General features: G+C 48.1%; 2 protein-coding genes across 7 annotated transcripts in view; both read right to left on the reverse strand.

Moving 5' to 3' along the window:
* FIGLA (folliculogenesis specific bHLH transcription factor) overlaps positions 1-1,140 on the reverse strand; it is a 78,727-nt gene extending 77,587 nt beyond the window's left edge. For all 4 annotated transcript variants that reach the window (XM_023251753.2, XM_045054352.1, XM_045054353.1 and 1 more), the window contains exon 1: positions 880-1,140. In XM_023251753.2, the coding sequence (XP_023107521.1) occupies positions 880-1,125 (246 nt within the window). In that variant the 5' untranslated portion in view covers positions 1,126-1,140. The remainder of the gene's footprint in view (positions 1-879) is intronic.
* A 309-nt stretch (positions 1,141-1,449) lies between these two features.
* CLEC4F (C-type lectin domain family 4 member F) lies at positions 1,450-25,942 on the reverse strand. 3 transcript variants are annotated; one of them, XM_045054349.1, is made up of 10 exons: positions 25,852-25,936; positions 25,580-25,690; positions 20,874-20,937; positions 20,482-20,598; positions 19,516-19,632; positions 19,086-19,196; positions 16,042-17,160; positions 11,163-11,314; positions 10,163-10,281; positions 1,450-2,758 (listed from the first exon to the last, which is right to left on the reverse strand). In XM_045054349.1, the coding sequence occupies exons 4-10, from the start codon at positions 20,540-20,542 to the stop codon at positions 2,737-2,739; spliced, it is 1,701 nt and encodes a 566-aa protein (XP_044910284.1). In that variant the 5' UTR covers positions 20,543-20,598; positions 20,874-20,937; positions 25,580-25,690; positions 25,852-25,936; the 3' UTR covers positions 1,450-2,736. The 3 variants fall into 3 exon arrangements, with proteins under 3 accessions (XP_044910284.1, XP_044910282.1, XP_044910283.1); XM_045054347.1 differs by lacking the exon at positions 1,450-2,758 and adding an exon at positions 9,018-9,480; XM_045054348.1 differs by lacking the exons at positions 1,450-2,758; positions 19,516-19,632 and adding an exon at positions 9,018-9,480 and having other exon boundaries at positions 25,852-25,942.
* Positions 25,943-27,237: the final 1,295 nt, after the last annotated feature.

Consider the following 27,237-nt stretch of genomic DNA (forward strand, 5'->3'; position numbering starts at 1 on the left):
ACTTTCACTTGGTCCTTTCTCCTCCCGCCCTTTCCCAAAGCTCCTAGCTGATGCACCGGGGCTCCACTTCCAGAGGACCCGGGCACGGGCTGCAGAACCTCTCCCTCAAGTCCCAAGCCCGAAGGCGCGCCCTCCGTCCTCTCCTGTCCCCCAGCCCCCACCCCACTCCCCGTTGGACTTCCTCCGCCGCGGCCAAACCCCCAGGTCTGCAAAGAGCAGAAGGGAGGCCAGATTGGACAAATTGGGGGCCCAGGTTCGATGAGAAATACTAAAAGCCACCAGTAGATGCCGCTCGGACTACGGCGCACAAGACCATTCCGCGTTGTGATTCACCGCGGCGTCCCAGCCTGACTGGGAAACAACACTTGCTGGAGTGCAAGTCCCGTGCGCACCCCTGCACCGTGTTTCCTTACTCTAAAAAAAGAGAAAAGAGTAACTTCCACTGGGTCCCCTCACCCCATACTTGCTTCGAGGCAGAGATGCAGAAGGGAAAGGGGTGGTGGGAGCCCTTTGCACCCCAAGCGCCTACCCAGCGCCGAGTGGTTGGGAGATTTAAGCGCGACTCCTGGGCGCTAACCTTTTTGAAAGCACTTGCCAAGGCGAGATATTTTTAACGTTGTCAGGGGCCTCGCGTGTCCCCACTCCCACCCCTTGACCCCGTTCCGGGTGGTCAGCAGGTGAAGAGGCCATCCTAGCGTCAACGAACGTCTCCCGGACGACGGAACCTCGGGCCTCAGGGGGTTCGAGTCGCCTCGGAACCCCGCGGGTGGGGGTAAGTGGGTGCACGGGCTACCGGCCAGGTGTTTGGTGGCGAGCAGCGGGTCGTGAGGCGGCCGAGCCCGGGTGGCCTTGGGGACCCGCGCGGAGCAGGGCGCTCACCCGTTCGCGCTCCTTGGCGTTGGCCACGCGCCGCCGCTCCAGCACCAACTGGAGGTCCTCGGTCGAGGAGTAGCCGCCCGAGGGCAGCCGCTTGAGCCGGCAGATGGCGGCCAGCTGGGGCAGCGGCCCGAACTGCTCCCGCAGCACGTCCTCCAGCACCTCGGCCTGCGGGACGCTCAGGAGAGCCGGGGCGGGCGCTGCTTCCATGGCGGCGGGCGGCGGGCTGGGGGCGGTGCGGCCTTTCATCTCCCGCACCTGCGGCGGCACGAGCTGCGGAGCACGGGGGCGGAGCCTGGGGCCCGGACCACCTGTCCCCGTTCCCCTACCCCGGCCTAATGCAAGTCGGCTGCCGCTCGGGGAGCCGCGTTTCACGAGCTGCACAGGTGATTTTGGTGAACACTGGATTACAGACAGCACCGGTTCTTAAATCTGGCCGCACACTGGAGTCGCCTGGGGGAATTGGGTTTTTCTTGACCCGCTTGCCTGGATTCCAATCCCCAGAATTCCAGTTTGATCAGTCCAGGCTGGGGACTGAGCTTCTGGATAGATGTATACACATGTATGCAAACATACTTATGTACATGTATATATTTACCAGACAAAAAGTTTGCCGGCTACAAAGAAAACTTCTAAAAATCATTTTGAAATAAATAAAAGTTGCAAGAGCAGTAACCAAAAGGTCCTGTAGCCCCTTCACCTAGATTTTCTGCTTGTTAACATTTTCCACATTTACTCCATTGCCCTCTTTCTCTCTAGGAATATTCCCATTTTCATTATTCTTTTTCTGAAGTGTTTCCTAAGTCTTGCCCTGTCATCATGACCTTGACAGTTTCTAAGAGAAGTCTTTCATTCTGAAGGATGTCCCTCACCTAGGTTCTGCCCAATGTTCCCTCATGTCCAGACCTAGGCCATCCCTTCTTGGCAGGGACTCCACAGAAAAGATGCTGGGCTTTTCTCAGTGCATCCCATCAGGACATACATGATGCCAACCTGTCCCACCACCGGTGAAGTTAATCTTGATCACTCAGTCGCGGTGGTGTCTCCCAGGTTCCTTCACCATACATGGACTAACTTTTCCTTTTGACTGATAAATATTTTGTGAGGAAATCACCAAAATCCTTAGCATCCATTGATGACTCCTGCCTGAATTAACCACTATTTTGTGGCCAAATCATTGACAACCTATTGGGGGGATGAGCTTTTCCTTCTCCTCATGTATTTATTCATTTTGTGTTTATCTCAGCATGAACTCATGACTTTATGTTTTGCTCAGTAAGATGTAATTTATTCAGATCACTATTTCAGTGCTCAAATGGTTCCAGATTTGGCCTGTAGGAGCCCCTTTTGTGCTGGCTTCTCTGTTCTTTTAACATGACCCCATCATTCTTTGCGTGCCTTCTTACTTGTACCAAAAAGGCATGACATGTTCCTGGCTCATCTTGAATCTTCCCAGCCTAGCCATGGAATCAGTCAATTCTAGTGGAAGATGGAATTTAGAAACAAAGATTTGGAAGCTTGGTTGTTCATTCCTTTTGGATGTCAATGCTTCTAAGCCCTTTTAGCAGATAGGAAACATACATATGTACACATAGAAGTATACACACACAGTTATACCTATATTTTTGTGTAGATAGATAGATGACAGAGTTAAAACGCAGGAGTTCATACGAATATCTCCAATTCCAATCCAATAGCTCACATTTCTCTCTTGTTTCTCCCTAATTTGTAACTCCCTTCTCCAACAGTGAGAAACCTGACTCCTGTTATCCTCAGTGTATTTACTTATTTATTTGCTCAACTCTCGTATACATCCAGTTTCCTAGCCACATCAGCCACCTCCTCGGCCCCATCTCCTCCTCAGCTCCCGCCATGACACTGCCTGCAAGAGAAGAGAAGAGGACACACCAAATGTTTCACTGGGGTTCTCTGAGCGGTGAGCCTGGGAATGAGGGAAGATCTGTACCTCGTATCTTCTGTATTTCTTGAATTTTTCACAATAAGCGTGGGTCACTTCTATAGTGTATATATATAACCTATATATATGCACACATTTAAGAAGAAAAATAATTTTTTTCTCTAAGTTTATTTGGTGTTGTCTGCTGGCAAACAGATAGAAGGTAAGGAGAGCCAAATATGCGGAAATCTTAAAATGGAGATAGTTTACCCATTTACTTGAATTTCCGTGAGTATCAAAAAGGACATTTTCTAATTTATTGCCAAACCCTGGAGTGGATACGCTAGTGTGTGTCAGGGGCCCAGTGTGAGAACCCCAGAATTTATTCCTCCATACCTGCTCCCCTCCATCAATTCCAACTATAACTTGTTGGCCTCTTGTCCGTTAGACTTGTATATTGGGCCATATGTTCTGAGGGAGAGCAATCACATGAACTAACCTGAGCCAAGGTGTTACACCTGACAGTGACTGGGTGCTTCCACCTTGCCATTCCCCGAAGATACAATGGCCTAGTGAACCTAAAGTTAATTTTCCTCCCCTCTGGCAGTGTGAGAGGCATAGGTCATCTCTCTTCCTCATGTCACCCAGGGACTTAGGTTCCTTCCAAACCATTGCTCCTGAGTGTCATTTCCAAAAATGGAGTTGTCCTATTAGAGGCCTCTGCCATTGCCGGTGCCCAGTGGCAGCAAAGTCCTGAGGCATTCAACCCAATCAAGAGTCAGAGCAGGATCAGAAATTCCTCTAGGTATTCCAAGCAGAGCCAGTGGTTTAATTCGGGGATTTAGGTGCTTTACACCATCACTGGGAGACCTGGTGAAGCAGGAGAAGTTCAGTTTGAGAACATACCACCAAAGCTGCAATCCAGGAAGTGGGAACCAATGTTACCATAGCTGCCACTCAGCTCCCCCAAAGCTGGGAAAGGGGCCCTGGAACACTGTTGCAGAGAAACGCCAAGTCCCACCCCCAGGCTTGTCCACAGAAAATAGATGGAAGGACAGGGACGTGAGCTCTGCCTGATGTCCATGCTCACCATCTCATACGCCTGTTTCTGAGGAGGTCCTCTTAACTGACATCCAGTATTCTGGGAATAAGGGGTTCTGGGAAATGGAATTTCAGACTTCTGCCTCTACAATGCAGAGAGGCACCCTGGAGGAAGGGAAGGAGCAAGGAAGAAGTGGGGGGGGGGGGGAGCTAATCCACTGTCTCTTCCACCTGAGACACACAGAAACTGGCCCTTGCTCCATCTTTTGCCCCAGCAGATTCACCTCATCAATCCTGTTTCCTACCCTGGGACCCAGCTAAGAGGGACACTCCCCATATCTGCCTGGGTCTTGGGCAGCTCCTCATCCCACTGACCAGTTTTTGGCTTAGACACAGTAGCCTTAATCTTTGTACCTCAGTCAAAACATGAAAGAGCTGCTAACAAATAGCTTTAATAAGGGAAGGCAAAGAATGACATTTTTAAAAGGGACCAGAAACTATAAAAAGACAAGTTTGCATTGCCCAGAATGCCTATCTAAATCAATTTGGCAATTTCATGTTATTACTCATATTAATTGTAAATTCATATTATTATTACATACTGTGTCTTATTTAATCTCACCATATTCCTGGGCACCTGATTTTACTCCCATTGTACAGATGAGAAAATCAATGCCAGAGAAGTTGAGTCACTAGCCAAAGCTACACTACTGGTCAGCTTCTCCTTGAGATCTGAATGGCCGCTGTCCCAGGGTCACCAGGGATAGACCTTTGTGGAAATCCCACACTTCCAGCTGGCCTGGTCCACCAGCACACAGGCCCTGCCTGCCATGCTCCATACTTCGCTTCCCTGGAGGCTCCTCCTCCTCCACCCCCACTGAGCATGAGCTGGGGTTACTATCTTGGCCACATCACCAGAAGAGTTAACTGTAGGTCAGAAGTGCTTTTCTACCAGGAACAGAGAAGGGGAACAGACCCACAGGCTTTGTCCCCAAGAAGCTGGTGAAAGGTCAGGGACCCCCCAGCTCAAATCCTTCTCATTTTTGCCACTGTGCTCAGCAGCAGCCGGTAGCCTCCAGCTTTGACAAGATGAAGAACGATGCCTGGCAGCCTCATGAAAGAGTAGATAGAAGCTTGGAGCCCTGCAGGCTATGGGGCCTCACAGAAGAATGGGGACTCATAGGGCCTGAGGGTTAGTTGTGGGTCCAAGGGGAAGGAAGAGCTTCTGCAGCACAGGAGTTCATAGGACTGCAGGCAAGACATTCAAACTCTCTAGGCCTCATCTTGCCATCTATAAATGGGAAATTGTGACAGAACCTTCTTCAGAGTTGTAGCAAGGAGTTAATTAGGCCATTGGCATGCTAACGCTTGTATAATGGGATCCATGTGCCATGTACTTTTCTAAGCTCATTTTATGGGTTAACTTAATCACACAACGACTCCAAGAGAGAGAGGTACTGTAATGTTTTCATAGAAGAGGAAATTGAGACACACAAGTCAAGTAACCAACTTTCCCAGCTAGACAGGGGTAAACCTGGGATTGGACCCAGGCTGTCTGGCCACAGACTATAACAGTCTATAACCACCAATCTCTCCTGCCTCACATAATTCCCACCACATTGTAAGTGATAACTACAATAGCAATGATGATATATGAACCAGATAGAATGTCCAGAAACTTGGCTATTACACATAAGTGACCCAGGCAGGGTGTTCTGAGAAAAAGTGCAGAAGCTTCAGTCAGAGCTGGTTGAGGAGATACTGAGGTCCAGGGCTCGGTTCTGGTGACCCCATAGCAGAAATATCATGAAAGGCTTGTTGGGGCCACCTTGAAGAGGGCCTGAAACCTCCATCCTGGGACCAGCTGGAGTAGGAAATGCTTATCATATCTAATAAAGATAAGATTGCAACAAAAGTAGGGCTTTGAGGAGATTCAAGAGGAAGTAAGCTACAGGCTGCTTTGGTGAGAGCAGGTGGAACAGAGAGGCACAGCTGTGTTATGGATACCCTGCTTCATGTGGCCTTGTCCTGGAAGGCCTTTTCCAGGAAGAAGCCTTCTTGAGGCCCAGCTAGCAGACTCTCTTCTATCCTAAGTCCCTCCCACGAGTAGCCCAGACCTCCTTACTCTTCCATGACTCTCCCTGGGGCTGGGGCTGGGGCTGGGGCTGGGGCTGGGGCTGGGGCTGGGGCTTTTACTGGTGGCAAGGGTCCCTGGGCTTGGTTGGCTTTGAGCTGTAGGAATTGATAGCAGAGTATAGAAGCATAGCCACTTATAACTGGCCCTTATTAAGTAAGAGCAACACAAAGGGAGAGGGTCTTTCCAAAAGGCATGGTATAGGCATACAAGGGAGTTGGACAAAGACCCAGGCCCAGATCTGGGTATATGGGAGCAAGTGTTGTAAGAATTCCAGAGTATAGAGGGCTGGGGCATTAGCTGATAGAGGACACTCACAGTTTCTGACTATAAGCACAGGTAGATTTTTTTCTGAACTAATGACTTGCGTCATCCTCAAAATGCTGTGACATCTGCTTCCAGAATATGCTCACTCTCCTGACTAAGAAATTGTTCCCTGCCCCTAGAAAACCAAGCCTAGGAGGTCATTTCATGACAGCCAAAAATTCTGTGCCTTCTTCTCCCTATGCTAGAGCCAGGATCTCCCCTAACTCATAATGTGTAGACTCCAGCCTCTATCAGGTTGGGCCCTCATACCCTAAAAGACTGGAAATCATAGCTCTGGGAGAAAAAGCTGTGGGCACCCAAGTGGTGGCAACTGTCTATTACAGCCTATATCTATCACCAACATAATCCGTGGTCACCGAGAGTAGCAGCTATACAGTGGAGGCTGGGTGGAGCAGGCTATCACTCCAGGGTGACAAACTGACCACTTCCTCCAGGACAACTGAGGACTTCATTCTGTCTCCCCAGATGGCTCCACTCAGTCTGTAGAGAACTTAATTCCTCTGCCTTTCTGACTCTCTTGGGGAAATTTCAGCTTTCAGAACCTTCTCGATAGGGAAGAAAGGGCCAGCTCGCACATGAGAATTGACCCTGGAGTGTGAGCATGTTTACCTGTCCCTGTCCCATTAGCTTTAGGCCACAGACCATGGTTGGTTAGATAGATAACGAAGCTAGCTTGCTACTCCAGAATGTCACCACCAGGTTTCAGGCTCCAGAGGATTCTTCCTGCGGCTATGAGAAGGGGCAGGATGTCCTAAGTACCTCTCCTCCCTACTAGAATGCTGGCTTCGAGAGTGGGGGTGGGGTGGAATTTTATGTTTCATTCATTTTTGAATCCTGAAAACCTAGAAGAGTGCTTGGTACACGGTAGAGGCACAATAAATAGTCCTCGATTGCATGAATATTGATAAAAACTAAAAGTCTTCAAGTAGACTTAATGGTCATGAATCTTTAGACATTAAAGTAATACTAAAATACATAAATCAAAAGCTATTAGAAACATAAGAACATGACAAGATAATAAACATATATAATGTTCTACATGGGAGAGTTAACACAAATAAATCCTCCTAGAGAAATTGATAGGTTGTATGGACAACATATAAATAAGGATATTGAATATTTGAATAATGAAAATCACAAGCCTAATCTAATAAATATACCTGTGGAATATTTATAAAAAGTGAATATACCTGTGGAATATTTATAAAAAGTGAACAGATACTACTAGGCCATAAAGAAAAGCCCTATAAATTCTGCAAAAGTGGGACATATTAATATTGGCTGCTACCTTTTTTGCATAGGCTATGGAAACCATAAAACAAAGAATAGGAACACATAAAAAGAAAACAATAAACCCATCCCTATATATCTATATTGCTATAGTACAAACTACTAAGGAATAAACTATCAGGAAATCAAATTGTGCAACATAGGTAAGTCTAAAAATAATAATAACAATAAAGGTGTTTAAAAGAAATACAGCAAGGGGTGCCTGGGTGGCTCAGTCGGTTAAGCGGCCGACTTCGGCTCAGGTCATGATCTCGCCGTCCATGAGTTTGAGCCCCGCGTCGGGCTCTGTGCTGACAGCTCAGAGCCTGGAGCCTGTTTCAGATTCTGTGTCTCCCTCTCTCTGTTCATGCTCTGTCTCTCTCTGTCTCAAAAATAAATAAATGTTAAAAAAATTTTTTTAAATAAATAAAAGAAATACAGCAAAATGTTATATCAAGCCTGTGATAGAGGAGAAGTTTCTAAGATCGATAAAATCTAAGAAGCCATAAAAGAAAAGGCCAAAAGAAAAGCCAAAAGGAAAATATGAATACGAACAGATTAAAGTCCTACTCAGTCAAAGATAATCATACCAGGTAGAACAGATTTCCATTTCTGGTCCTAATGGAGTAGCTGGAGCAGTCCTTTTGCTGTCAGCGACTGGGAAACTGGACAAAACTCATGAAACAATTGATGAACAATTGTTTTCAGAAATTGGACAATTGCAACCCAAGTTCCTGGCTAGGGAAGCAGACAGGCTGAACCCACCAGCCCCCTAGGATTCTTCCTGGAGGCTCCTGCCAGACCCCAGTGCAGGGAGGAGGGTCCCTCCCGCACAGGGAATGACAGTTGCACTAAGTATGGAGAGAGGAAGATGGGAGTTGGGGGAGACTGAGAGTGCTAGGATTTGGGGAGGAGCATGAAGGAGAGGCAGTTGTATAGAGGAAGAGCCACAGAAACCTACATTGGGCTCCCTGTGCCTGAATGCATAGGATGGGACTCCACAAGGCCAGGCAAAGAGCTGTTCTAGAAATTCTCATTCTAAATTGAGCTGGCAGAGATCCCAGTCCCTGGAAGGGGAGTGGGGCCACGAGAAGAGGCCAAAGCCAGAGATATGACATCAAGAGGAACAGTCGGGAAATGAGATGAGGCCAGCCACAGGACAGAAAGAAGTTTTTGGAGTGTTTTAAAGGCCTGGAAAAATCCAGCTCCAGCCCCATCTGCAACAAAGGAAATGCAGGAACACCTGGAATGACTATTACTTCTTGTGAATTCGTACCCCTGTAAGATGTCCCTGTGGTTTGTGTTAAACTTCTGCTGTTTTTCAAGGAATTAGCTAAACATTCATAGCTATAAAGCCCATAAACAAAGATATGCTTGTTATGCTTGATATGACAGAAGGGACACTGAGGAAGGAGACCAATCCAGGGAGAACAAACGGTGGTGACCGTCGCAGAGACAAGCACAACGCTTTTGTGCGTTCAGTGAGTATTTATTGAGGACCCGCTGTCTGACAGGCCTGTGCCGGTTGCTGAGGGGGATACAGAGGCACAACAAGCCTCTGGTCCTGAAGAGCCCTTGATCCCATTGGGTCATGTGGGGTAAATATGTTTGAAGGGTTACATGAAAGGACAGAGCAGGAAACACAAAAGGCCCAATGGAAAGCCCCAGAGAACAAGCTGGGTTCAGAGGTTCACAAGGCATCAGGTCGGGGGGGGGGGGGGGGGGGGGGGGGGGGGGGGGGGTCCAGAGCTGGCAGCGGCGGCCACCTTTCAGATCTGGCCTGTCTCAGGCCACATGCTGGTTGATGGGCTTCTTACAGACCCAGTGATAGGGGGTGTCACAGTGCATGTCATTCCACTTCTGCTCAATATGGACACAGTCTTCTGTCTGCCCATCCTGGTGCCGCCAGTTGTCTGGCTGATTTGTGCCCCAAAACCTGGAAACAAGATGGCTTTATTCCGCCAGACAAAGGAAGTGTCCCTTCCCCCGACTTTGGTATAAGGAGCTGAAGTGACATGGGTCCCTAATCTCCTGGTGGCCATGGATGGGGACAGAGCTGGGCCCAAGGGTGCCCTAAGGGTGGCTCTGTTGAGGTTGCCTTTAGTTACTGAGGGTCAAGGGATAGGAAGGGTGTCTGAAGCTGTAAGCCCCACCCCAGAATTCACATTCAGATACCTTCTGGTGAAGGCAGGGCCTTCAAAAGTTACAGGATAGGCAACAAACAAACAAACAAACAAAGAACAACAACAACAATAAAAAGGCAGGAAGACCCACTCATAGGCCACTTGCCAGCCCCAGGACCTGTCTTGTTCTGATACCCCTCTGTGGAAGGGTCCACACAAGGACCACAATTATGCACACCCCGCACACATCATACACATCATACATACACACATATCATACATACATACATACATACCACACATCACACATACATCACATACACAACCATACATCCACTCTTTATACACACATCACACATACACATCATACACATATATCATACACAACAGTAACACTGGGCAGGAATACACACACAAGACAAGGACATGCAAAAGTTTCTAGCCAGACCTGCTCCAGACTCTGCTTAGGACAGCACCAGATAGTGCTGGACTCACACTCTGCTCCGGAAAGCATTGAATGGTGTCCCATCCACCCAGCGCCAGAGGCCCTCCTTGCCCCTGTCAGTGAGGCCAATCCAGTGGTAAGAGGTACTCGTGAACTTTACCAGAAATTCCTGCAGAGAAAAGGCAGTGTTTAATCCTATATGAGGAGCTCATTTTCCCGGCCGTATGGAAAAGGAGTCTAGGCTGTCCTCTCCCTGGTCCTGGGACATGAAGCCCACTCCTCTGCAGGAGCTGAGCCCCTTCCTGCACTTTCCACGGTTTGTCCAGAGTTGAGGGCAGGATCCAGGTGCCCTCAGAGAAAATCCGTCTTCTCCCATATTGACGTGATGAGTGTGCCTTCACTGGGACAAAGACCGACCATGCAATAAAAAATAGCATGGCCTTTGACAGATATACAAGAACAGCCTCAGAAGAACCACAAAGGATGGGCAGTTCTGTAAGCTGAAATGGACCAAACTCATTATGGTCCTTTGACAAGAATCCTAGTAAATTCTGGTAAGGACCTTTGGCAGATGGGCCACCCAAGGTCCATATTGCCTTTGGTGGTCCTCAAACTTCTGTGTCTGGCTTTCCCAGGAAGCCTGGGTCTCCTGCTCATGGGCCTTCCACAGCCATTGGATTAACTGGTGTTAAACTCGGGACTGACAACTAGAGCAGATGCTGAGGGGGAAGTGAGGAAGGGGGAGGGACATATGCTCCCAACACTTTAAGGGCAGTCACCCATGCCACCTCTCTTTGCCCTTCCTCACTGTTGACATCTGTGGGCCTCTGGGTGTCTCCCTCATTCGTCAAGAACATCGAGGTTTGCAGTCAGTGTTTTCACCTCCAGAACAAGGTGCTCGTTGCAACCCAATAAACATCTGCTCCCTGACTGACGGAGGAAACATGCAGGAAACAGCCCAGGCTACTGCAAGAGGAGAAAGGCCAAAGCGCCAAGGTCCCTCATCCCACACCAAGCCCATCAGCACCACCCCAAGCCTGCAGCTCTGACCTGCTCCTCCTCAGAAGTCACTGAGGCCAGGTGGGCTCCCTGGGACACACAGAACTGCTCAGCCTCATGCCAAGACTTCTTGACGTGAGAAAAGTAATACAAGCTCCCGCTGTAGGCATTCCAGCCTTGCAGGATCAGCTGAAGAAGTTGATCTGGAGCAAAGGTTGGGGAGGAGAGAGAACCAGGGGCTGGATGTGGATGCCCCAGAGCTGCCCTTCCTGACCTCTCCAGGGACTGGCCACCAAGAGTCACAGGCCCACACAGCGCTTGATGCCCAGTGCTTGGGGGCAAGACCTGGGAGGCTGCACCCCCAGCCTGATACCCAGTACAACAGAAAGCAGCCCAGGACACCTGGCTCCATCTCTCCAAGGATCTTCAGATAGCTTTGTTACCTAGGCAACACTTTCTTTCCAGACTCCTGCATTCTGGCTCCACTACCCTCTTTCCCCATTCACTGCTATCACCTGACAGTCCTCTGCCTCTCAGTTCCTGCCATCTCCCTAGAAGACTTTACAGCCATCCCATGGTGTCAGCCATTTCCTTGACTTCATCTCCATCCACTTCAGCTGCCCATACCCCAGACCATACTCAGGACCTGATCTACCTGACCTCCCAATGTCAAGCTCTAGTAGCTCATTCCATGAGCACAAGCATCTTGTGTTCTCAGCTCTTTCATTCCTCCCCACTATAACGCTCTGCTTTCTAACATCATCTGTACCACAGCTATTTGAAATGGGGCCACAACAGACTCACTCATTCATTCATTTATTCTTTTGTTCAACACCCATGGTTCAGTGTTTTTTAACTTCTGTGAACCAGAGACTGTTATACAAAGACCAGTAAGACATGATTTGTGCCCTCAAGGAACGTACAGTCTAGTAAACAAGACAGATGTAAAAAGGGTGTTGAAGATGCATTCATTGAAAACCATGTGCATGCTAGAATAGAAGCATAAAAGACAGTCTGGTCTATTTCACCTGGGCTGCAAGTGATGCTCTCAGGAAGGACCCGTACATAGGTGACATTCACTTGAGCTAAGTCTTAAAAGACTGAGGAAGAGTTTGCCAGTTGGTCAGTGCCAAAGAGAGCATCCCAGGCAGGGGGAAAAGTAGACACAAAAAGCATGGAGGTGTGAAACAGCATGGCATGGCCTGATCTGTTCAAGTGCTTGGGATGGTCAGTGCAGAAGGGACAGGAGACAAACTTGGACAGGTTCACCAGCACCATATCATACATGTCGTATAAAGGAGTTTGGGGTTTTTTCCCCTGTGAGCATAGGGAAGCCCTGAAGTGTTTTAAGAAGGATAGTAGTATGCTCAGATTTGCATTGTAATAATGTCAACCTGGTGACAGTGTGGAGACTAAATAGGAAGAAGCCAATCCTAACCGGGCCAGAGATACCAATTAGAACATAGTTGCAAATGTCTCAGTAATGATGGTGAGTGTGTAAACCAGGGGTTTCAAAGTGTGGTCCCAGACCAGCAGCATCAGCATCATCTGGGAATTGGTAGAAATGTAAATTTCTCATACCCACCCAGACTGGCTGATTCTGAAATTGTTTCTTAACAGTTGGTAGGGTTTTTTTTTTAATGTTTATTTATTTATTTTTGAGAGAGAAAGAGACAGCACAAGCAGGGGAGGAGCAGAGAGAGAGGGAGACACAGAATCCAAACCATGCTCCAGGCTCTGAGCTGGAGCTCAGACCCATGAACCGTGAGATCACGACCTGAGCCAAAGTCAGATGCTTAACCGGCTGTGCCACCTAGGCATCCCAACAGTTGGTGTCTTAACAAACCCTCTAGGTAATCCTGATGTATTCCAAAACCTGAGAACCAGTAGTCTAAACAGGATTGGCAAATTGCAACCTGCAAGCAACCTCTTTTTATAAATAAAGTTTTATTGGAACACAGCCACATTCTTTATATACATCTTTGGCTGCTTTATTGCTACAGCAGCAGACATGTTGCAATAGAGCCTGTTCATCCAGAAGCCCAAAATATCTACTATTTGGCCCTTTAAGAAAAAGTTAAACTAATGGTTCTCAGTCCTCACTGCCCATTAGAACCATCGAAGGAACTTTTTAAAAAATTCTAATGCCCACACTGCATCCCAGATCCCCAACCTCTCCAAAAAAAGTCAGAGTTCTGGAGGTGGGTCCCAGGCATCACTATTTGTAAAGCTCCTCAGGTGATCCCAGTGTGGCCCCAAGGTGGAGAAACACGGGTCTATGCTAAAGCAGTAGGTAGACATAGGACAACAGGGGGCATTGGAGGGACATTAAGGAGGGCAGACTTCCAGGCTCTGACAGACCAGGAATCCTCAATGCTGCCTGCCAAGCCCCTCATTTGTCAGCTCTCTTTAGCAGCTGCTCAAACTGTCCCCTCTGCCATCCTTAGCAAGTGACTGCCTACCCTACCTAGGAAGAGGCACCACTAAAGCTTGGCTGCCTCAGTTTCCTATTCCCACATCTGCAAACCTACTGCCACACCTCTTCCTCCTAGCCTCAGAGGTTCAAGTATTTATTGTCCCAACGCTTCAAGGTGAATCCCTCAGCCGTGTATGTCATTCCCAGTCTCTCCCTCCTCCAACCTCCTCCCTCTTTGCTGGCTCCTTTCTCCCATCTTCAGACCAAGCCTATCCTCTTAATCTAGAAAAACCCTCTCAAGGAAGTTCACCAAAATGTTAGCAGTGGGCTCATACAGAAAATATAGAACTTTTCATGGAAAAACAAGTGGTTGTTTTCTCATCATTCTCTTTCTCAATATTTGCCACGTTGTCTATAATTAATATGGAGGTTTTATAATGTAAATATCGATTACGTGTTTTTTTCATCCCTCCCTCCACCATGTCACCCCCTTTCCCCCCCAGCCTCCTCTGCTCCTCAGCCGAGGTCCTTGAATGGCTTGTGCACTTGAGCTCTCATTCACACCCTGCTGATGGTGGTCTGGCCTCTAGGCCACACACAACTCTCCACTGGAACTTCATTACCAATGACTTCTTAATTGCCCAGTGTCAGCGGGTGCTTATTGGTTATTTCACATGACCTCTCAGGCATTTGCTAGAACTAGCTCCTTCCTTCTTGAAGTTCCCTCCTTCCTTGACTTCCCCAACTGCACATCTCCTGGTTCTATTCCTTCCTCTAAGACTGCCTTTCTAATAGTCTCCTTCAAAAACTCATCTTTTCCTTCTTGCCACCTGAAGGTTGACTTTCTGTTTCTGCCCTCAGCCTTTTTCCCACAAAGCATTTTATTGTATGCAATGCCTCCTGCCTCCACCAACACCCACTGCCACAACCAGAACCAACATAACCACAGCTTCCACATCTGTGTCTGCATCCAGGGCCTGTCACCTACACTCCACACAGCATGCAGATGACAGCCACTTGAATATCCCCAAAGCATCTCAGGCTCAGCATGTCCAAATCTCACTGCCCTTCTCCCTTCTTTTATTCCCTCTCAGTCAGGAGGCCCATCTAGTCAGCCTCTTTGAAGCCCTTCAATAGACCCTCATTTCCTAGAAGATGCAACCCAAACTCAGAAGCCTTCCACATCCAGCTGATATGTCTCCAGGTCTGCCTAAAGATTTTTTTTATGTTATTCATTTTGAGAGAGAGAGACAGAGACAGAGAGACAGAGCACGAGCAGGAGAGAGGCAGAGAGAGAGGGAGACACAGAATCCTAAGAAGGCTGCAGGCTCTGAGCTGTCAGCACAGAGCCCAATGTGGGGCTTGAACTTACGAACCTTAAGATCATGACCTGAGCCGAGGTTGGACGCTTAACTGACTGAGCCACCCAGGTGCCCCTAGCATAGTGATTTTCAAAGTGCAATCATCAACCCATTCATGGGAGGCATCAGGGTCTTTTGGTTTTCTGGGGTTTTTTGTTTTTTGTTTTTATAAAAGATTATAGGGGTGCCTGGGTGGCTCAGTTGGTTGAGCACCTAAACTCTTGATTTCAGCTCAAGTCATGATCTCATGGTCATGGGATCAAGCCCCATGTTGGGCTCCACACTGAGCATGGAGCCTGCTTAGGATTCTCTCTATATATCCCTCTGCCCTCCCCCACCCATCAAATAAAAAAATAATAGATTATAAAATATCAGAGTGCATCCATGTGTTAAAATGTCTGCTTTTGAAATGTGTGTGTGTGTGTGTGTGTGTGTGTGTGTGTGTATGCATATGTGTGTGAGAGAGAGATACACATAATTATACTGGGTCACAATATAAAATTAATTTCAGGCTGTGCTTACATTCCAAACAGTTTTAAAGCCACCATCCTGGCCCCTGCCTACTAACCTCTCATCAACTGCCCTCTTGGCTACAGTCCAGTCACAGAACTGCCTGAAGTTTTCTGAACCTCATGGTTTCACATCTTCATGACTATGAACCTGCCACCCTCTTACCCTACTTGTTTGGCAAACACCTATGAGTCCTTCAGGGCCCAGTTCAAGGGCCATCTTCTCTGCAAAGCATCTTTTAATCCTTTGTCCTCCAAAAAATTTCTCCACCCTCAGAAGATCCCTTGTCTATATCAGAGGACATCAACCTCAGAAGATCCCTTCTCCCTCCTCTTTGCTCCTCTCCACCCCAGTTCCTAGAGCTGTCCCTTACCTAACACCTCTTGCACCTCTCTGCATGTCTTCCACACATCGTTCGTTTCTGAAGTATTGTTTTGTCACTCTGGCCAGATGACAAACAACTTGAGAGCAGGGTCAGCTGCCTTATGCCACCTTTACCACTGCCTAGGATTCAGCCCTTCTCCAGCACCCAGCCTCCTTCCTAGGGGGATACGTGCTGAAGTAAGCAAAAGACTGAAGGGACAGAAGACTCTAGCCACCCAAAAGACTATATGTCCCGGCCAAGCCCTCGCCTCCCACTTACTTTGTGTCCTCTGTAGCTGCTCCTGGGAACCAAAGGCCACACGGAGTGTCTCCAGGCGACTCTGCTCCTCCTGGATTCTCGTAGTTAGTGTTTTGGTGTCCTGTAGATCCCCTTTTAACCTCTGGATCTCAGCACTGGCCTTCTGCAGATTGCTCTCTAATATCTGGGTCTTGGAATCTAAGGCTGAAGCAGACTTCATTCCTTGTTTTAGGGTCTGTATCTCTCTGCTGGCATTTTTCAAATAACCATTTAACACCTGAATCTTGGAATCTAAGGCATTAGCATTTTCTAGCTCTGTTTTTAATAACTGGATCTGAACATCTGTCTGCTCCAGATGGTGGCTTGCTTCTTGGGTCTGGGCAGTGACAGTCTCTAAATCTCTTTTTAACAAGTGAATCTCATCACCTGCCCTTTTGAAATGATCTCTTAGTAACTGGATTTCAGAGCTGGCATTGTCTAAATGGCCTTTCAGAAAAGTCTGGGTCTGGGAGTTTAAAGCATTTGCATTTTGCAGGCTTCCCTTTACCCTCTGGATCTCAGCATTGGCTCCTTCCAAACTGCTTCTTAAAACCTGATTTTGGGCCCTTAAATCATGGACACTATCCAATTGGCCTCTCAAAACATGGATCTGAGCATTAGCATTCTTTAAGCTACTGTTTGCCAGCTGGGCCTGGGCATTTGCCATTTCCAACCCTGCCTTCAATATCTGAATTTCAGTGTTGGCATTTTCTAAGCCTCCATTCAACATGTGGAGATCAATGCTGGCATTTTCTAAACTGCTTTTTAAGAAACTGTAGGTCTGGGAATTTAAAGTGTTTGCCTTTTCCAGATCTCCTTTTAGCTTCCGGATCTCAGCACTGGCACCTTCCATGGAACTCCTTAACATCTGGGTCTGGAAAGTCAAGGTATTGGCAACCTGTAGAACTCCCTTTACCATCTGGATGTCAGCACTGGCATTTTCCAGATGACCACCGAGCACCTGGATCTGAGAACTGACATTGTCCACTCTACAAGTCAACGTCTGCATCTCCATGCTCCAGGTGCTGGAATTCTCCACGTGGCTTTTAAACATCTGGATAGTCTCTTGCCACTCTGCCACCCCGCCAGAGTGCTGGGAATCTGGAGGGAGTAAAGGGAGAAGGTAGCCACAGAGGCCAATTGCATAGGGAAGCATTAATTAAATGGGCCAACCACAGTGTTCTTGAAATTTCTGAGGGAAATGTCTAAGACACAGCGCTGAGTGCTCCTTAAGCTGCCTCCTGCTCACTGCACCCACCCAGACCCTGGGAATGAGCATGCTGAGATTGTGAGCCAAAAATTTAAATAAGTAAAGGCCTATTTAGCTGTCCCCCATGAACTGAGGGGCAGAAGGATTAAAATACTTGCCTATGTAAACTAGCTATCAAGAAGAATCATGCTGGTCAGGCGTGGATTATTTTGCCACTGTAATTGAACTTGAAAGTAACTGATTATATCATTTAGAGCTGCTGAAGCTCAACTCCACTAAAATTTCACTATCAGATGGGTCATTATGAAAAAGAAAATAGGTATGAGTAAAGCCCATGTTTAGTCTTCCACTATATTTGCACACCAAGCACAAAGCCTCTTGATTCATCATTGTTACTTCTTAAAAACTGTGTAGACAACAAACATAGTTTTCTGATCACAAATTCCAGAAACTGAACAACATAGGTACCTGTTGGGTTCAATAGGTACCTGTTCAATCCACAGGGCTACGGTGGAGACCCTCCGGGTGATACTAGACCCTAGAACCTTCTTAACGGGCTGGCACACCCAATGTTAACATCAAGCAAGAGTCCCAACAGAAGTTGAGGATATGGGAGACCTGAGTGAAAGCCCTGATCATTGGGGTGATTCAGGGAACTCACAGCCCCTTTCATCTGCATGGTCTTTCCCACCAGACCCACCTGCAGCTGCCTCTGGTCCTCCTAGCACCCATTGCTCACCTCACAAGCTAAGACCTTATCTCAGACTTTCATGGTCTAAGACTCTTGATTCCAGCCTTCTCTCAGGAATAGAGTGAAGAACCCAAGTAGGAAGGGACCCTTTCTGGAAGATCCCTGCCCTATGCCTCATGCCCTATCTAGGTAAGTGTATGAGGCCTCAGACACTGTGCTGAGGCAAGGCCAGGTGGGGCCAGGTGGCCTTTGAAAGTGCCTTGTAAAGATAGACAAATACATCAATGGAACAGAATAGAGAATCCAGGAGTAGACCCACATACATATATGGATAATTGATTTTCAACAAAGTCACAAAAGTAATTCATGACAATCTTTTCAACAAACAGTGTGGCAACAATTGTCTATCCACATGCAAAATAAAAATTGACTGCATCCTCACACCATTATATAAAACTCAACTCAAAATTGATCATAGGCCTAAATGTAAAGCCAAAAAGTGTGAAATTTCCAGGAGGAAACATAGGAAAACGTCTTTGTGACCTCAGGATAGGTTTCCAATATGAAACCAAAAGTACAATCCATAAAAGAAAAAGAAATTGGTAAATTAGACTTTATTAAAATTTAAATCTGGTCAAGAGAACGAAAAGACAAGCCATAAACCAAGAGAAAATATTTGCAAATTACATGACTGATAAAGGACCAAAAAGAGTACATACTATATAATCAATTTTACATAAAACTCTAGAAAAAGCTAATTAATCTATATTACCACAAGTAGATCAGTGGTTGCCTGGGGAATAAAGGGAGGAGGGGAGAGGGAAGGATGACAAAGGGCACAAGTAAACTTTGGGAGGAGGAATATGCTCATTATCTTGATTGTGGTGATGGTTTCACGGGTATACATGTAAGTCAAAACTTATCTGATTGTACACTTTCAATATTGTAATTTATTATCTGTCAGTTACACCTCAATAAAGCTGGTTTTTAAAAAGATCATGTCTTTCTGTAAGAAGACTGGAACACATTCAGGGGTCTGGGGGCATCAGAGGAGAGGCTTCTCCCAGAGTCTGGGTATTTGAATGCCCCAGCTCCCCCACCCCACCCTGCCCTGTGGCTACTCACTGTAGGGTTCCACAGGTAACTGGCTGGTCGTGTTGTCCTCTCTGGCAATCATGGCAGAAAACTCTTGGAAAGAGGCATATGGCTCCAAAGGAAGTCTTGGCTTCTGTAGAACTGAGACACCCATTCCCGAGGGGTCAGCATAGGCTCTCTGCACTAAGGCTGGGAGAACAGGCTGCCCCACCCCCCGGGGTTCCAGAAGGAGGGAGATGGCACTAAGGACCTCTCAGACTTTCCTCCATGGGCCTCGGCTCTTGGGAGGCTCCCCTTGGACAGGGACCTTGGATGAGTCCCAGGAAAGATCTGGTTCAGGCCTGGGGCCAGAGATAGACTGACTCTTCTGGGAGTAGAGGGTATGCATTTGGTCCCTGTGGGACTTCTATGCAGGAAGATGGAGAGAGTTGGTGGGGGGTCAGGTCACTTAGGAGCTTACCCATAACAAAGAGAACCACCAGCAAGGAGGCAACAGTCACAGCCATAACCGTCAGGGTGGTCTGAACAAGTCTTGGCCTCCTGGGGGCTGCAGGAGCCCCTGCCGCAGAGTCCAGCCCTACAAGCGAGAAGCCAGTGTACAGGAGGAGAATGTGTTGCGTGGGCTGGACAGGATTCGCTCAGTCTCTTGGACTGTCCGATGAGGATAAGAACATTGGCCACACTTATCATGCAGGTGGGAAATAAAGCACTTGGAAGCGTTCACCAGAGCTAACTGGGGGTGTGGTAGCAACACAAAGGTAAAGAGAAGACCACAACCCAAAACCTAGAGGAGGTGCACAGGGCAGAACCCAGCACAGAGAAGGGCAACAAACATGCAGTGTGCATGAAAGAAGAAAGGAGGGAGACAGGGAGGGACAGAGAAGGAGCCTGACCTCTGAGTCCCAGGGCTAGGCTTGCTCTTGAACCCTGACCAGAGCAGGACTCACAGCCCTTTAGGACCACTGCCTCACCCATAACCTGACACAGGTCAGTGCTGGAGCCTCCCTCTGCAGGGTCATAAAGCCCTGCATGGATGTCCTAGGAGTGTGGAGGTGTGGTTAGGGATAAATAGTGTACAGAGAAATCTATTCCAAGGCGGAGAGACACCAATCTGGAGCCCCTGAGGCCTTGTGGGGCCAGCCCAACATGCAGAGATGGGACTCAAAACCAGGTCCCTCTGAATTCAGTTTATTCTTTCTATTGACAGGTTGCCATCCCCAAGGAAAAGGGTCTGGGGAGGTTCACACAGTGTGTGAACTAGGGTGTGCGCCAGGCTCTCCATCCTCACCTAACCCACCTTCAGCCCTTGCCTGTTTATTCTGGAGGCTGAGACAGTGAGGGGCCAAGCTCTGGCCTGCCAGGGAGGGGCTGGGAGACAAGCAAGCCAATTCCTAATGGGGACAGGCTCATGCCTCAGTTTTCTCACCTCGGGGCTGCAGGGAGACACTCTGGTTGTCTGTGAAAAAGTGGACCTTGTCACAATTCATATCGTCTTCCTTTATCCTCCAATGCTCCTCCCTGCTGCGGACTCCAACGGGGCTGTCTGGTGGGCCAGTAGGGATAGGAAGCGAAGCTGAGATACCTCGGACTTATATGGCCCTGAGTAGGGCCTGACCATCCTGGAAGCTCTGCCCCCCTCCCCTGCTGATTCTGCAGAATCACCCCAGTGGTATCCTTCCCCTCCAAGCTCCCAGGCGCCAGACTGCCCTGCCCTCCCCTCAAGCCCATCACCCCAACCACCACTTTCCAGCATAGCTCCCAAAGCTAGCCTCAAATACTGTTTCACTGGCCTCCGGAGGGGGTGCAGGTCCTTCTCACCTTCTCAGCTTCGTAGAAAAACATCCTTGTTACGGGTGGCTGATTCTTAATCCTAGCCCAGACGCTGGAAAGTAACAGGAAGTCAGGTAAGGGGAGGAGGAGCTGGGTAAGTGCAGCAGGGATTTGCAGGCCAAAGGTAGGGCTGAGGTGACTCTTGCCCACTTAGGACTTCACAACTGGCAGGGGAGGGAAGGGTCTGTAGTAGAATAAAAAGTATATTTGGTGTTGGGGCAACTGGGTGGCTCAGCCAGTTAAGTGTCTGACTTTGGCTCAGGTCAGTATCTGACGGAGCCCTGCACTGAGATGTCAGCTCAGAGACTGCTTCAGGTCCTCTGTTCCCCTCTCTCTGCCCCTCCCCGTGCTCTCACTCTCAAAAATAAATAAACATTTAAAAAATTAAAAAAAAATAAAACTTCAGATCCTCTGTCCCCCTCTCTCTACCCCTCCCCTTTCTCTGCCCCTCCTCCTCCTCTCTGTCCCTGCCCCGCGCTCTCTCTCTCTCTCTCAAAAATAAATAAAATAAACATTTTTTTAAAAGTGTATTTGGTCTAGGGGCGCCTGGGTGGCACAGTCGGTTAAGCGTCCGACTTCAGCCAGGTCACGATCTCGCGGTCCGGGAGTTCGAGCCCCGCGTCAGGCTCTGGGCTGATGGCTCAGAGCCTGGAGCCTGTTTCCGATTCTGTGTCTCCCTCTCTCTCTGCCCCTCCCCCATTCATGCTCTGTCTCTCTCTGTCCCAAAAATAAATAAACATTGAAAAAAAAATTAAAAAAAAAAAGTGTATTTGGTCTTTGTCCCAGTTCCTTGGAATTTCCCAAGTGATAGGAGCATTTTTTATTTTTCATAAAGAGCCCCTTTTGAGCATACTTGAGCTTATGCTAATGAAGTGACTCACGATGGGCCCCTAGATGGTTTCAGGATAGGAACTGATCCCAGAAAAACCAAACGCCCACCTATCCAACCCCACCCGGACTTCCAGGTGGGAGAGGGGGCCTGGAGATTGGGTTACAAAAGATTTGAGGAACTTTCAAGGACTTTCCTCATTAGTGAATACATCCACAAGCCAGAGGGTGTCACATCCTAACTCCACAGGAACAGAGGCTATTGTGCTCTGGACTCTTCTGAGCCTAGCCCTACGTATCTCTCCATATCTCTTCATCTGGCTTTTCATTTGTATCCTTTATTGTAAACTGTAATAGTAAACAGTGATTTCCTGAGTTTTGCGAGTCATTCTAGTGAATTATCAAAGCTAGGGAGGGTCACCGGAGTCCCCTGATTTGCAGTCGGCTGCACAGATGTGTGGGTTGCCCAGAGACTCCACTTGCGGGTGGAATCTGAAGTGGGGGCAATCTTGTGGGACTTAGCCCTTCACCTGTGGGGTCTGTGCTGACTCCAAAAGTCACTGTGAGAATACCAGCTCGATGTCAGAGAATTGGTTGGCATCAGAAAACAGCAAATGGGACCCAACTTGATCCAATTTTGCCCCTCTGGCCGATTGGATCCATGCTCCCTTGAGTCGATTGAGTTTGGGACAAACTAAGAAAGAAACTGATGGATAAGCCAATGTGCAGCTTTGCAGTGAGACTGCAACTTCCCTGCTTCAGGGAGTCCCTGCTGCTTGTGGGCCTGGACTTAGAATACAGGGAAGTGAGACATCCTGGTGGAGCCATGTGAGCCCAAAGTCCCCAGCCCCACAAGGGGGTAAACAGCTGAGCAGAATGAATACTTCCACTGGCTGGTCATCACACCCTTCCCTAAGTCAGTTCTGAGGTTAATGGTGGATTCTTGTTCCTTGGTTCCCCAATACTTCAGATGGTTATAATCTTATCAAAATGGATCACATTTTCTCTAACTCATAACAGTCTAATTACATATTTGTCCTCTATCTCACCAGTAACCCGTTTACAAGATGTCGGTTCTACCTGGCAAATGGCTTGTGCCATCCTTATTGTTGCTTTTTCCTATTTTCACGCTCAGTTTCTACATCCTGTTCCCAAATCCCAGAGTCAGCTTCCCACAGACCCTCTGAGTGCTAAAAAGCCTGCAGCCCAAATGCAATGTTGGAGAAGCCATCCTTCAAGTGCCTCATCCCGAGGCAGGGTCAGGAGAAAAGCCTCCGTCTAAGAGGAGCTCCTGTCATGGATGCTACTGTCAACTCAGCCAGCTGAGTGCACAGCTGATATGTAGGGTGAGGAAGGAGGCGGTTGCCTGTATATACAGTTCATGATGCCATGGCAGTGTGTGTGTGTGTGTGTGTGTGTGTGTGTGTGTGTGTGTGTGTCGAGTGTGGAGCCATCACCTGTTGGCCTGTTACCTCCTGTCCATTGAAAGCTGACCTGAGAGGAAAGGACACAGGAGGAACATGAAGGCATCCATTTCTGGAGCAGTCAACAGCTCTGCCTGAGACCCCACGAGTGTTGAGCAAACACTTTCACCTTTGTAAAAGGGTAGCTGCTTGAGGTACCTCCCCAGAGGCCCATAAGAGGCCCTGGGGTGGCAAAAGAAAAGCAAGGGCCTGCCTTGATTTCCATCTCCCCACACACAGGAAGGGCCCGGGCCAAGCCCACTCAGAAGCTGATTCTTCCTGGGACCTGAGAAGCTGAGGGAGCCTTAAAAGCAGAACTGAAAGGGGCAGAGTCTGGGCTAAGACAGGGCATAGTGCTGCAGAGGTGGTCGCCTCAGGTGTGACCAGCAGGACTCCCCATCCTGCCCCTACTTCTCTGTCCCCATTCCCCTCCCTACCCCAGGCTCTCTTTTTTTTTTAATGTTTATTTATTTTATGAAAGAGAGACAGTATAAGCAGGGAAGGCGCAGAGAGAGAAACGCACACAGAATATGAAGCAAGCTCCAGACTTTGAGCTGTCAGCATAGAGCCCCACGCAGGGCTCGAACTCAAGGAGGGCAAGACCATGACCTGAGCCAAAGCCAGACATTTAACCGACTGAGCCACCCAGGCACTCCAGGCATCCAGCTCTTATTTCTCCTTCAAGAACACCATCTGCCAGCAGGAAACAATGGATTGCTACATCCTTGCTGAGAGGTTTCTCTGTTCTCCGGCCAGAATAAATCAAATGGACATTTTATACATTAATACCAGAACCGCTCATCAGCTAGAACCTCTTACACATTGGTCTTTCCTTCCCTACTGAAGGGTACAGAGCCATACTCCTAGAGATGCAGACTCCTATCCTAGCTGCAGAAGCTTTTTAGCCACCCATATCAATCCCTACCAACACACGATGGTCAGCTGTCTTCCAGGAAGTAGCTAGATTCAGCAGTTTTGATGGAAAGGAGAGAGAGGCCCTGAGCAGTCTCCTGTCCTCAGGCATCTCTCCTGGTATTTGTCTTGAGAACAATGCTTCCCTCCTCCTCAGCCTGTCCAGTAGGGGCGAGGCTAAACCCATACCCAATTCCCAGCCCCAGGAATAAATTTATGGCTTGATCTCCCTTATTGCTTCAGGGATGAGCATGTGACCCAATGCTGGATTTTTGTTGGAGATTATAGGCGTGGAGCTACCCAGATTGCTACTGGGGAGACTCTGCCTGGCCCTGACACTAAACCTGATGCAGCCAGAGGCAGGGCTGGAAAGAGGTAGCTTTGGGGCAGGATGTGAGCCCCTGTACCCAGCTTCACAAAGGGTCCCAACTTTACTTCCCACAGCAAATCCAACAACAACAACAACAATCCCTTCACATCACAGGCATCAATGCACCATCTCGCCTGGCTTTAATTTGGTTAATGTTTGTTTGTTTGTTTGTTTGTTTGTTTTGAGAGAGAGAGAGAGCACAAGCCAGGAAAGGGCAGGGAGAGAATCCCAAGTGGGCTCCAGACTGTTAGAGCCTGACGAGGAGTTCAATCCCACGAACCCATGAGATCATGACCTGACCCGAAATCCAGAGTCAGAAGATTAACCAACTGAGCCACCCAGGTGCCCTTAACTGGGCTAATCTTCTAACTGTTCTCCCTGTCTCTAGTCTTGCTCCTCTCAAGTCTTGTCGCCATATTGCAGGCATAATGATTTTTTTTTAATTAGGTATCCATACACACATGATCTAGCTCCCTCAGCCAAGAAGAAGCAATGACACCCCAGTTGCAGTGACCACACACACAGTACCCAAATCTTGGTTTCTAATATCATCATCCAAAAAAATGAAACCAGGGCTCCTTGGAGAAATGGCTGATTCTAGGACCAGGGCAGAAAATATACAAAATTAATCTGTAGTATTTTGTCACACTTGGAAATAAAGAGATGTTTTTTAAAATGATGAAAGAATGTTAAAAAACACATAGGAGCCACCTGAAAGAGCTCCTAATGGCCAAAACTGGAACAATTTGAGCAAGAAAATAAATGAAGTACTATTGGACTATAATCCAAAGCATAAAACCCATGAATCCATACTGATAAGTAAACATTTGAATAAATAAGCAAATAGATAAATCTCCCACAAAGAAAAATTCCAAATAATTTGTGTACATACTTGAATCTCAAGAAAGTAGAGCACACCTCCCCATTGCTTAAGTGTGGGCTGCACACAGTGATTGCTATGGTCTGAATGTTTGTGTCCCCCCCCCAAATCTGTATGTTGAAATCCTAACCCCCAATTTGATGGTATTAGGAGGTGGGGCCTTTGGGAGGGATTAGGTCATGACGTAGAGTCCTCATTAATGGGATGAGTGCACTTACAATAGAGGTCCCAGAGAACTTGCCTGCCCCTTCCAGCATGCAGAAGGATACAATAAGACACAAGAGTCGGGGACTGGAGGAAGCCCTCACTCAACCATGGTGGCACCCTCATCTTGGATTTCCAGGCTCCAGACCTGTGAGAAATAAATTTTTGTTGTTTATAAGCTACTTGATCTGTGGTATTCTATTATAGCATCCCAAATGCACTAAGACTGAGACTTCCTTCCAGAGAGTACAAAATGGAAAGGGTGGGGGGAGGAGCAATTTTGCAGTAAGCGAACCTGACAAACATTACCTCAGCCTGGAGATCAAGGGCAGCACCCAGTAACGAGTCATGTCGATAGTGTGTACCCATGATGAGAATAGCACTTTATCTCTGAGGTCTTCCTCCTAAAACACATCACCCTAGTTGATTAAAAAATATCAGATGAGGGGCGCCTGGGTGGCGCAGTCGGTTAAGCGTCCGACTTCAGCCAGGTCACGATCTCGCGGTCCCTGAGTTCGAGCCCCGCGTCGGGCTCTGGGCTGATGGCTCAGAGCCTGGAGCCTGTTTCCGATTCTGTGTCTCCCTCTCTCTCTGCCCCTCCCCCGTTCATGCTCTGTCTCTCTCTGTCCCAAAAATAAATAAACGTTGAAAAAAAAAATAAAAAATAAAAATAAATAAAAAAAAAAATAAAAAAACTATCAGATGAACCCAAATTGAGGGACAGTCTACAAAATATCTGACCAGTTCTCCACAAAATTGACAAGGTTACCAAAAACAAGGAAAGTCTAGGTGCAGGCAGAGTTAAGACGGAGGAGAAGTAGGGGGACCAGGATTTTCCTCGTCCCTCAAACACAGCTGGGTTGACATCAAGTCACTGGGAACACCCAGAAAATCAATCTGTGGAGTGGCAGAAGGATCTCCACAGTTGGAGGGAGACAGCTTGGCAGGACTGGGGTGCATGTATGTGAATTGGGGGAGAGAAAACAGCATAGGCCCAGAGGGGAGGGAACCCCTTCTGTGCGGAGACAAAAGAGAGAGAGGGCTTCGGTACTGAGTTAGCACAAGAGGAAAACCTCTCCAGACCATGCACTGGGGAAAGAGAATTCCAGAGAGTGCCAGTTTCTGTTTTGCAAACAGCCTTAGGAGCTGAAACTCAAAGATTCCTAAAGTGAGCGACTTTCTCCGGAGTGGAGCCGGGAGCCGTGTGTGCGCACTCCTGGGGAAGAAGGAGCCCACCCCGCGGGCTCTGTAGCCATCTCAGGGTTACGCTGGGAGGGAACAGTCCCCTTCTTCGAGTACTTTGGGAAGAGGGTTTATTGCCTCCTCAAAGACGAAAGGCTCTGCAGGTGCCAGCCAAAGGCCTTTTATCAGCAGGGCTGGGTGGCGCTACACCAGAACGGCGGGGGGGGGGGGGGGGGGGGGGGGGGGGGTAGGATCCTTTAACACATCAGGTTTTGAATCCCAGCTGAGCCCCTAGGAGGCACAGGACACTGTGGAGCAGGGCAAGCCTACTGCCCCTGAGCAGTGTGGTTTGAGACACCCAGTCCGGGGTAGAGAGACTGGGGTGTCACCATTTTTCTCCCCACACCAATATGGTGGGGCTTTAGGGACCAGCACAGCAGCCCCCGTGGAGGCGGGATCTGCTTACACCAATCCCGGCTGCTCCATGCCTTCTAATTGTTGCTAGCTGGGGAG

This window comes from Felis catus, chromosome A3 (genome assembly GCF_018350175.1).
Source record: "Felis catus isolate Fca126 chromosome A3, F.catus_Fca126_mat1.0, whole genome shotgun sequence".
Lineage (NCBI taxonomy): Eukaryota > Metazoa > Chordata > Mammalia > Carnivora > Felidae > Felis > Felis catus.